Below are 12,041 nucleotides of genomic sequence, written 5' to 3'. Positions count from 1 at the left end.
ATGCTGTCCTCTGGAGATAAATGTTAACTGCTCAGGAAAGGAAACAGACATGAAAGTTTCCCTAAGAATTTTGTTCAACAACAACAACAACAACAAAAGGATATCAAGGATCCATGAATAGGCAGGTGGTAATTGGGAAAAGAACCTTGCATTGCTGAAAATTGACCAGCGGATACTATCTAGAAGAAATAAGAAAGCAGTGACATTCAGAAGGAGAAACTTCAATGCAGAAATGAGTCAAGGACATGAGCAGAGAATTCACAGAAGGAGTTACATAGACACAGGAAAGGGTGGTTTTAAGACAAGAAAAGGACAAAGGAAAATGATCATGGACTTTCACTGTACACCTATTCATTTCCCCAGACTAGAAGGTGCCGGGTACTAATCAAAACATGGTCAGAAAGCAATCCTTGTGGCCTGCTGGCGAGAACCAAGAATGCAGAAGAACAGACTTCACCTGCTCTGTGCAACAGCACATGTTCTCCTGAGCATCTATCTTGATTGTTCACACCTGTCTGAAGGGAGAATGTCAGAGGATATTTCAGTAGCATTGCCTGAAGTGGGGAAATGGACAAGCCTGCTTGGGAACTGTAATTGGAAAGAGGCCAGGTCCATGGGCTGGATGCAACCATCGGAGCCCCGAGCAGGAGTTTGATGCACACACAGCGGGTAAAGGAACCTGTAAAATGATCTTGAGTGAATGAAGCAAAAGCAGATGAACACTCAAGCATAATTCCATTTGGACACATGAAAATTAGAGCACCTGAACCTATTCTAGACCATGCTGTAAGGGTGTATACATGTCACTATACATTTCTCACTACCCACAGAATGGGTAACACAGTCAACCCTGATATAACCTATGAGGTGAATTAGTAATTATGTATCTATCCATCTTCATTCGCCAACTGAAACAAATGCACCACAAGAATTACTAGATTGTACAGCCTTTAGCAACAAACCTGGCCTCAACCCAACAGATGTCAGTAGCATCCCCTCCCTCCCCATGAGCTCTGACAACCAAGAGTCCTCCAGGCAGGTACAAACATTTCAGGTCAGGGATACAAAATCAATCCCAAATAAGATACAGACTTAGAAGCTGCAAAGGGCACTAGGTTGGGTGAAGAACCCAAGATCCAGAATGGGCAACCTGAGAAGACCCCCAGCAGCTGCCCAAGTCTAAGAGCCTGTCTAATGACCCTTCTCCCAGACCCTGTCCTCAGTCTGGGTCTCGCTCCCCATAACTATCCAAGTATTGTCACCTACCCTGTCCCTCCTGTCCCTCTCAGCCCAGGCTGCCTCTTCTAGGAAGCACCCAGCTGGAGAAGGCAGAAGAAGCTCTCCTGCCTGAGGCTGTCAGTGGCACACAGGGGCAGGTGTGGAGCCAGACCTTGGAGCTCCTGGAACTGATGCTGTGTGCTTTACCCCTGATGCAACTTCCCAGGAGGCTGCTCCCCAGAACTTCCCCGGGATACCAACCTGCAAGGTCTGCCCTCTGGTTCTTAAGAGGCCAGGAGGATCATCAGAGGGCCTCCAGGGACCTGAAGCCTCTACTCCTTCCTCCAACACTCCAACGCAACCAAGGCTCCCTACTGTCTAACTCTGCCCAGAGCCCCAGTCCCTGCTCAAGCCTAGGAACTCCCAGTCTTGGGGGAGACATGGCAGGATTAGATGCCCTCAACGAGTTGGGATCAGGGCAGGGTCAGGGGGAAGGCGGGAGCTGGAGCAGCCCCAAGTGGGAATTCAGGGCTCTGCCCTGGAGTCAAGGCAGTTGGAAGACTTTCCAGAATAAAGGTAATTTAGAGCTGGGTCTTGGAGGATTGTTTCTCTAGGTTAATGGAAGTATTCAGTGTCTTCTGACCATACTGGATATCCCCACTTCTCCCCGCTTGGTTGACTTACCCTATCTCTGTTTTCATGGTGATCCAAGCCAGTGACTTCATTTTAGTGTGTGCATCCTTGAGCTATAATAACATATTTGGAATTTGTCCAGTTCCTGAGACACAGTCCCTTAACCCTTGTCTCAGGAGTGATATAGTGGCTTCTGTATGCTACTGAGATGAGTGGTGGCTGAGGGCACCTGGATAGTTTTAGGAAGGGGTTGCTCACCAGAACAACCAAGGGATGATTAGTGAATTGGAACCACCAGGGAGGGGAGGGGATACAGATTGATATTCAATACTGATGATGAATGATTTAATCAATCATGTCTGTGTCATGATTACTAAAACTCCCTAAAAATGGGATCCAGAAACCTTCCCAGCTGGTGAGTACACGGCGGTGCTAGAGGATGGTGTGTACAGAGAGGGCATGGAAGTTCCTTGCTCCTTCCTCCATACCTTGCAGGATGCATCTTTTATTGGGCTGTTCCTGAGTTGTGTCTTTCATAATAAACTGGGAAGAGTAAGTGTTGCATTTTCCTGATTTCTGTGAGTCATTTTAGCAAAGTATCCAAACGGAAAGGGGGAAATGTAGAAACCCTCACTTTTGTAGCCATGTCAGAAAGAAATGCAGATACCCTCAGCACCAAGTACATGTGAATGTCATCTCCACATAGTTAGTGTCAGAACTGAGCACAATTATAGGACACCAAGGTGATGTCAGGTAGTTGTAGGATTGGTATTGGTGTGGAAAGAATTCACACATTTGGTGCCTTGAGTATTAGATATAGAAACAGTTCAGTTCTTGTCTACCTCTGTCCAGTCAGCAACACTGTCCTTTCTACATCTGAAATCAACCTCAATTTGCCACTCAACGCCATCCAGGATGCCCTCATGCACCTCTCCCCATCTCTTCCTGAGCCTGACCACCCCACCTGCCCTCAGCAGCCTGCTTCCCTCACACCAGCCAGAGGGGTTCTCTACAAACGGGAATCTGACCATGCGACTTGTGCTTAAAATGTACCTGTTGGTACAATCACTTTGGAAAACTGTTTGGCAGTATCTATTCTAGGTGAACCTTGGTATTCTCTATGAGTCGGTATTTACAAACCTAACTGTAGACCCTACACAACACGTAAGTATTAATCCACAAAAGGACATGTACTAGATGTCATATGAACACCCTCATAGGAAGCCCCAAATGGAAACATCCATGAGAATGTTCACATAATGGAATACAGCTCTTTCCTCTACAGACCTAAAAAGACATTTAGGGGTCCCCATTGCCCTTAGAACAAATTTCTCAAGTGGACACTGTGGTTTTGCATGCTCTTACCCTATTCACCTGTCTGCTTTCCATTCCAGAACTGCAGTAGCAACTTCAAATTCTCCTGTGCACTGAACATACCATTGTCCCAAATGCACTCTGTTTGTCATCCTGAGACTTTGTATTTGCTGTCCCCTCTGTCTAGAAACCCCTCTTCCACCTGCCTGGCTCAGCTGAATCATAACTACTCTCCCTTCCTGTCTCCCTGTAGACATCATCAATTTCAAAGCCTCTAAATCCCAAGTTGGGTCTGAGACCCACACTTAGCTTCTGAAGATCACTAGGCTGTCCTGAACACGCCTCTGACCACTCTTTGTGCTGTCATCTTTGGTTATATAACAGCTTCCCTCAGTGGACCATGAAAAGAACAGAGCAGAGCCCTAGTCCTTGGTTGCTGCTGGATTTGAGCATCTAGAATATTTCCATATAAAATAAACCTTCAATAATATTTCTTGACTATATGAATGAATAATTGGGGCAAAGTGCTCTGAGGACATATTGCACTCTTTTCTGTTCATGATCATTGGCAATGACTACTGTGTGGCCATCTGTCACTCCCTGGGATACAATGTGCTCATGAGTCCACATAGCTGGGCCAGCTTGTGTCCAGGTACTGGGCAGGTGGCTCAGTCATGGGGATGATGGTGACTCTGATAGTTTTTCATCTCAACTTCTGTGATTCTTAATTAATCCATGATTTTGTCTACCATGTTCTTTGCATCCTAAAGTTGGCCTATGGGAAGGAGACATCCTCTGTCACCTTGAGTGTGATCCTGGTGTGTGTCACAGCTCTGATGAGATGTTTATTCCTCATAATTCTCTCCTATGTCTTCATCATGGCCACCTTTTATTTTTTTTTAATTTTATTTTTTATAAACATATATTTTTATCCCCAGGGGTACAGGTCTGTGAATCGCCAGGTTTACACACTTCACAGCACTCACCATAGCACATACCCTCCCCAATATCCATAACTCCACCTCCCCTCCTCTCCCCATCCCCCCATCAACCCTCAGTTTGTTTTGTGAGATTAAGAGTCACTTATGGTTTGTCTCCCTCCCAATCCCATCTTGTTACATTTATTCTTCTCCTACCCCCTTAACCCCCCATGTTGCATCTCCTCTCCCTCATATCAGGGAGATTATATGATAGTTGTCTTTCTCCAATTGACTTATTTGCTAAGCATGATACCCTCTAGTTCCATCCACGTCGTCGCAAATGGCAAGATTTCATTTCTTTTGATGGCTGCATAGTATTCCATTGTGTATATATACCACATCTTCTTTATCCATTCGTCTGTTGATGGACATCTAGGTTCTTTCCATAGTTTGGCTATTGTAGACATTGCTGCTATAAACATTCGGGTGCACGTGCCCCTTCGGATCACTACGTTTCTATCTTTAGGGTAAATACCCAGCAGTGCAATTGCTGGGTCATAGGGTAGTTCTATTTTCAACATTTTGAGGAACCTCCATGCTGTTTTCCAGAGTAGTTGCACCAGCTTGCATTCCCACCAACAGTGTAGGAGGGTTCCCCTTTCTCCGCATCCTCGCCAGCATCTGTCATTTCCTGACTTGTTAATTTTAGCTATTCTGACTGGTGTGAGGTGATATCTCATGGTGGTTTTGATTTGTATTTCCCTGATGCCGAGTGATATGGAGCACTTTTTCATGTGTCTGTTGGCCATCTGGATGTCTTCTTTGCAGAAATGTCTGTTCATGTCCTCTGCCCATTTCTTGATTGGATTATTTGTTCTTTGGGTGTTGAGTTTGCTAAGTTCTTTATAGATTTTGGACACTAGCCCTTTATCTGATATGTCATTTGCAAATATCTTCTCCCATTCTGTCAGTTGTCTTTTGGTTTTGTTCACTGTTTCCTTTGCTGTGCAAAAGCTTTTGATCTTGATAAAATCCCAATAGTTCATTTTTGCCCTTGCTTCCCTTGCCTTTGGTGATGTTCCTAGGAAGATGTTGCTGCGGCTGAGGTCGAAGAGGTTGCTGACATGGCCACCTTTTTGAAGATCCCCTTGGCTGAGGCCAGGCACAAGACCTTCTCCACATGTGTGTCCCACCTCACTGTGGTCATTGTGCACTTTCGTTTTGCCTCTATTATCTACCTCAAGCCCAAAGGCCCCTGTTCTATGGACAGTAACACTCTGACGGCCACCACCTATATAGTCTTCACTCCCTTTCTCAGCCTGATCATTTTCAGCCTCAGGAATAAGGAGCTCAAGAATGCCATAAAGAAAAGCTTCCAGAGAAAATTTAGTCCCCTGAGCTCCTACTGGCCAGTTTGGTGGTAGGGAAATATGACAGGAGGGCTGGGAATAATAACATCTGTCTCTATAAGACTGTTGTAGGGTTTCATTATATGAAAATAAACACATCCATAGGTGATGGATGAATGCCTGATATTTGTTTTTCTCCAATTTGTTTGCCCCCTTGTATGGGATCTAGTGATCACGATCTCTTCTTCTTGACCCCAAGTGATGATGTCCATCCAATTACCTCCATCAAAGAACATGTTACCTACTTAAGTGCCAGAAAGCAGCATTATAGGTGTGTTTGGGTTCTGATGCATAGGGTTCTTCTTGAATGGATATGCAACAGAAGACTTTCCCCTCCTCCACCATAAGGATAAATAAAAATTAGCATAATAATAAATGTCCAAAGAATTTACCCTTTTCTTATCAAGCATGGTATCCAGTGTTTTATAGTATTGTCTTTTTAAAAATTTTATTTTTTCAATGTTCCAAGATTCATTGTTTACGCACCACACCCAATGCTCCATGCAATACGTGGCCTCCTTAATACCCACCACTAGGCTCACCCAACCTCCCACCCCCCTCTCTTGCAAAACCCTCAGTTTGTTTCTCAGAGTTCACAGTCTCTCGTCTTTCATCTCCTCCTCTGATTTCCCCCAACTTACTTCTTTCCTTCACCCAATGTCCTCCATGTTATTCCTTATGCTCCACAAGTAAGTGAAACCATATGATAATTGACTTTCTCTGCTTGACTTATTTCACTCAGCATAATCTCCTCCAGTCCCATCCATGTTGATACAAAGGTTGGGTATTCATCCTTTCTGATGGAGGCACAATATTCCATTGTATATATGACCATATCTTCTTTATCCATTCATCTATTGAAGGGTCTCTTGGCTCTTTACACAGTTTGGCTATTGTGGACATTGCTGCTATGAACATTGGGGTACAGATGGCCCTTCTTTTCACTGTATCTGTATCTTTGGGATACAGTAATGGGGAGAGGTGCATGAGGGCATCCAGTAATGCAATTGCAAGGTCATAAGGTAGGGTTTTTAAAATTATAACAAATATACAAAAGGAAATACACTGTTTGTCTCTAGGAAGATGGTTACTGTTTATAATTTTTCCCTGCTTTGGAAGAGTTGACCCTAAAGGAGTTTTTCTATCTTAAGAGTTTAGAAAGTGAAGAAGAGAGAGATAGAAAGAGAGAGTGAGAGAGATAAGAGAGAGAGTGAACTAGTGGGATGGGAGTCCTTTAAATTGATCTGAACAGAAAGTTGCATAAAATTGGATATGGGGCAAAATCTGTAAAGGAATAAAGAAGAAGAAGGCTGGTAACAGGCAATTTTCACCCGAGAAGGGAAAGGGAAGGGAGAATGAGAGAGGAGGGAACCAGAAGTAGAAGAATGCAGACAGAGAAATGAGGGCTGGAAGGGGGAAAGGGTTCATGCTTGGGTTAGAACATAAAGGATGGTAAAAGTGTGAGGCTATCTGACATCTTATGGAAATCCTTTTCCCCACATTACTTTCAGGAAAACATCAAGTTCTCATTCCTGTGTTTTACTTGAATCTATCTGGGGGATGTGTTGTAGGCACAATGATATCTCAAGATGTCACAAATTGAGGTCAAGTGTATGGGAATCCTTACTGTGCAGATGAGAAATGTTGGTGGAGGTCACACAACACATGAGTGAAGGAGTCCCATGGAAATTTAGGTCTTTCTGACTCCCATGCTGGGGTTTGGGAAAGCATATGTCTGAAGATCTAGGAAGGGGGCCTTCTGTGGATCTAAATCATTACTCAAAGTTGAGGCCAGATATTAGAGTTGGAGGCACAAGGAGTATTGTAACCCTAAACCCACAGTCACCAGTCATCTTATGAGCATACAAAGACTCTCATCAAAAGGTCAGTAAACAAAAACACATAAAAGACCAAATATAAATTTGGTTATATTACAGAGAGACAGATGTGAATGTAGACTCTTTGACTTGGACCAACAGGACAACAGGGATAGGGGAAAACTTGACCATAGGAGAGGTGGAGCCTCCAGCCACCACTTACCCCGTTAGCATACAGAAGACACTATTATCACTCCCGAGGCAGGGGCTTCAGGGCTGTATGTCAAGAATTAGAGCCAAAGGAGGCACAAACTAATGTGGATTCTCTGGCTTTAATCACCATGACAACAGATAGGGTAAATCTACTAAGGGGGAGAAGTGGGACTATCCAGTTTGGTTAAAAGACACTAAACACTTCCATTGACCAGGAGAAACCAGTCTCCAAGTCCTAGCTCTAAATTACCTTTTTTGTTTTGTTTTTTACATTGCTTATTTATTTATTTTAATTTTTAAATCTTTTTTAAAATTTCTTTCAGTGTTCCAGAATTCATTGTTTATGCACCGCACCCAGTGCTCCATGCAATACATGCCCTCCATAATACCTACAACCAGGCTCACCCCTGCCCCCCCCCCCCCCCGCAAATTACCCTTATTCTGGGAAGCCTTCCAGCTGCCTTGACTCCAGGGCAGAGCCCTGAATTCCCACTTGGGGCTGTTCCAGCTCCCGCCTTCCCCCTGACCCTGCCCTGATCCCAACTCGTTGAGGGCATCTAATCCTGCCATGTCTCCCCCAAGACTGGGAGTTCCTAGGCTTGAGCAGGGACTGGGGCTCTGGGCAGAGTTAGACAGTAGGGAGCCTTGGTTGCGTTGGAGTGTTGGAGGAAGGAGTAGAGGCTTCAGGTCCCTGGAGGCCCTCTGATGATCCTCCTGGCCTCTTAAGAACCAGAGGGCAGACCTTGCAGGTTGGTATCCCGGGGAAGTTCTGGGGAGCAGCCTCCTGGGAAGTTGCATCAGGGGTAAAGCACACAGCATCAGTTCCAGGAGCTCCAAGGTCTGGCTCCACACCTGCCCCTGTGTGCCACTGACAGCCTCAGGCAGGAGAGCTTCTTCTGCCTTCTCCAGCTGGGTGCTTCCTAGAAGAGGCAGCCTGGGCTGAGAGGGACAGGAGGGACAGGGTAGGTGACAATACTTGGATAGTTATGGGGAGCGAGACCCAGACTGAGGACAGGGTCTGGGAGAAGGGTCATTAGACAGGCTCTTAGACTTGGGCAGCTGCTGGGGGTCTTCTCAGGTTGCCCATTCTGGATCTTGGGTTCTTCACCCAACCTAGTGCCCTTTGCAGCTTCTAAGTCTGTATCTTATTTGGGATTGATTTTGTATCCCTGACCTGAAATGTTTGTACCTGCCTGGAGGACTCTTGGTTGTCAGAGCTCATGGGGAGGGAGGGGATGCTACTGACATCTGTTGGGTTGAGGCCAGGTTTGTTGCTAAAGGCTGTACAATCTAGTAATTCTTGTGGTGCATTTGTTCCAGTTGGCGAATGAAGATGGATAGATACATAATTACTAATTCACCTCATAGGTTATATCAGGGTTGACTGTGTTACCCATTCTGTGGGTAGTGAGAAATGTATAGTGACATGTATACACCCTTACAGCATGGTCTAGAATAGGTTCAGGTGCTCTAATTTTCATGTGTCCAAATGGAATTATGCTTGAGTGTTCATCTGCTTTTGCTTCATTCACTCAAGATCATTTTACAGGTTCCTTTACCCGCTGTGTGTGCATCAAACTCCTGCTCGGGGCTCCGATGGTTGCATCCAGCCCATGGACCTGGCCTCTTTCCAATTACAGTTCCCAAGCAGGCTTGTCCATTTCCCCACTTCAGGCAATGCTACTGAAATATCCTCTGACATTCTCCCTTCAGACAGGTGTGAACAATCAAGATAGATGCTCAGGAGAACATGTGCTGTTGCACAGAGCAGGTGAAGTCTGTTCTTCTGCATTCTTGGTTCTCGCCAGCAGGCCACAAGGATTGCTTTCTGACCATGTTTTGATTAGTACCCGGCACCTTCTAGTCTGGGGAAATGAATAGGTGTACAGTGAAAGTCCATGATCATTTTCCTTTGTCCTTTTCTTGTCTTAAAACCACCCTTTCCTGTGTCTATGTAACTCCTTCTGTGAATTCTCTGCTCATGTCCTTGACTCATTTCTGCATTGAAGTTTCTCCTTCTGAATGTCACTGCTTTCTTATTTCTTCTAGATAGTATTCCCTGGTCAATTTTCAGCAGTGCAAAAGCTCATTAACTGAATATTTTCAAAGATCTCAGTTTTAATTACTAATATGGTAAGAATGGAGAGTTATAACTCACTCAAGCTAAAGCCCTAGAGGACTCAATAGTGTTTTAGCATATGAAGTCCTGGGGTCAAAATGTTAAGAACTGTCTCATTATCATTTGTATCACTAATAGTAATGTTATCTTATTTTTTCCTTAAAAATCTATGTTTTGCATTAGTATTATGCTTTTAATTCTATGGAAATGCTAGGAGTTTGGAAAGTCGATCCAGTCTTCTACTGCTTGTGTTCTGTCTTTGCTCAAAAATATTTCACTTTGATTCCTGTACTTTTCTAGGTAAATGGTCACATCTCTTCCCTTTCAATTCAATATTCCTTCTTTGTCATCCTCAAGTACAACTCCAGACTTTCAGTTCCCAGCTAATGACCAGAGCAGAGACAGTGAGTAAACTTGTCATGTTCCTGATTCTAAAATAATGCATTGATAGTTCCCTACTTCATATAGCATTTGCTAGCTTTGCAGTATATATTCTTAGTTAGCTAAGAAAGTCTCAGTTGATGTCAGGTTTAAAAAAAACTTAAAAAATTTTTAAGAGATGTACATATGTCAATCATTATGCTATATATCTAAAATAATACAATGTTTTATGTCACCAAATATCAACTTTTAATCATAAATAGAAGCTCAAATTTAGTAATCTAGAACTGCTGCCCAGATTGATATGGCATTTCCTTTTCATGTGACTAACCACATGGTAGGTTTTCTGATGCTGACTCATCCTTGTCCTTCATGGGATAAACCATGTACCTTCATTCTCTTTCTTATCTCAGCAGGTGCAACATCCCTGGCTGGTCAGAACTATAGCATGGTCTCTGAATTCATCCTCGTGGGCTTTTCCACCTTCCCTCAGCATCTCCTGCCTGCCTTCTTCTTGCTGTACCTGCTGATGTACCTGTTCACCCTGCTGGGGAACTTGATCATCATGGCCATTATCTGGAATGAGCGCAGCCTGCACACACCCATGTACCTCTTCTTGTGTGCCCTGTCCATCTCTGAGATTCTGTTCACCGTCGTGGTTACTCCTCGCATGCTGGTTGACATGCTCTTCAGCCACAGCTCGATCACCTTTGTGTCCTGTGCCAGCCAGATGTTCTTTTCCTTCACATTCGGCTTCACCCACTCCTTCCTGCTCATGATCATGGGCTATGACCGCTACTTGGCCATATGCCACCCCCTGCGCTACAACGTGCTCATGAGCACCCGCACTTGTGCCTGGCTAGTGTCCTGGTCCTGGGCTGGTGGCTCAGTCATGGGGATGATGGTGATCCTGATAATTTTTCATCTCAACTTCTGTGGGTCTAATGTGATACACCATTTTTTCTGCCATGCGCTTTCCCTCCTAAAGTTGGCCTGTGGGGAGGAGACATCCTCTGTCACTTTGGGTGTGATCCTGGTGTGTGTCATAGCTCTGATGGGATGTTTATTCCTCATCATCCTCTCCTATGTCTTCATTGTGGCTGCCATATTGAGGATCCCCTCAGCTGAAGGCAGGCACAAGACCTTCTCCACATGTGTGTCCCACCTCACTGTGGTCATTGTGCACTATGGTTTTGCCTCCATGATCTACCTCAAGCCCAAGGGCCCCCATTCTATGGACAGTCACACTCTGATGGCCACCACCTATATAGTCTTCACTCCCTTTCTCAGCCCAATCATATTCAGCCTCAGGAATAAGGAGCTCAAGAATGCCGTAAAGAAAAGCTTCCAGAGAAAATTTAGTCCCCTAAGTTCCTGATGGCCAGTTTGGTCATGAAGAGTATGATGCAAGGACTGGGGATAATGATCTCCTCCCTGGGACCATTGTCTATATTCAATATATGAGAATTCTGAAGAGGTATTATTGGATACATCTATAGGTTTTGGAGCCAGCTAGGTTATTAATTTTTGCATTTGTTTCCTCCTTCCCTCTTGCATAAGCTCTAGCAATCATCCTCTCTGTTCTTGACCTTGTGTGATGAACCCCAATCCAGTTACCTATTACCTACCTATTTCTAAGAATGTGTTATCTCTCTATGGGCAGAGGAAAGCATGACAAAGATGTGTGGCCAGTAATGAACAGGGTTCTTCTCCAATAGACAAGCGAGGGAGGAGTTTCACCTGTCCTCACCATGACATAAACAAAAGTAGCATAATGATAAATACCACCAGCACTGGGGATATACTTATTAGGCATTGTGTCCAGTGCTGTATCAGGGTTATCTTTTAATTACAACACATGCAGAAAAGAACATAACTACTTTTCTCTAAGGAGATGGTTGAATGTTTTTAGTTCCTTCTGTCTTTGGGGTGGATAGACCTTAAGGAAGTTTCTATGTTGAATTTAGTAGAGTGACAGATGTAAGGATATGAAGTGGAGAAAGAGAGAGGCAGAGAG

The 12,041-nt window shown here is 44.3% G+C and overlaps 1 protein-coding gene and 1 pseudogene across 1 annotated transcript; both read left to right on the top strand.

The window, feature by feature from the left end:
• Nucleotides 1–831: 831 nt before the first annotated feature.
• Nucleotides 832–5,509, top strand: LOC125106356 (olfactory receptor 10H3-like; annotated as a pseudogene).
• A 4,948-nt stretch (nt 5,510–10,457) lies between these two features.
• On the top strand, nt 10,458–11,402 carry LOC125091603 (olfactory receptor 10H3-like). Its single transcript, XM_047715302.1, has one exon. It carries the CDS (start codon nt 10,473–10,475, stop codon nt 11,400–11,402), a length of 930 nt encoding a protein of 309 aa, XP_047571258.1. The 5' UTR covers nt 10,458–10,472.
• The last annotated feature ends 639 nt before the right edge of the window (nt 11,403–12,041 follow it).

This window comes from Lutra lutra, chromosome 1 (genome assembly GCF_902655055.1).
Source record: "Lutra lutra chromosome 1, mLutLut1.2, whole genome shotgun sequence".
NCBI classification, from domain to species: Eukaryota; Metazoa; Chordata; class Mammalia; order Carnivora; family Mustelidae; genus Lutra; species Lutra lutra.
This window is presented reverse-complemented; position numbering and strand designations above follow the sequence as displayed.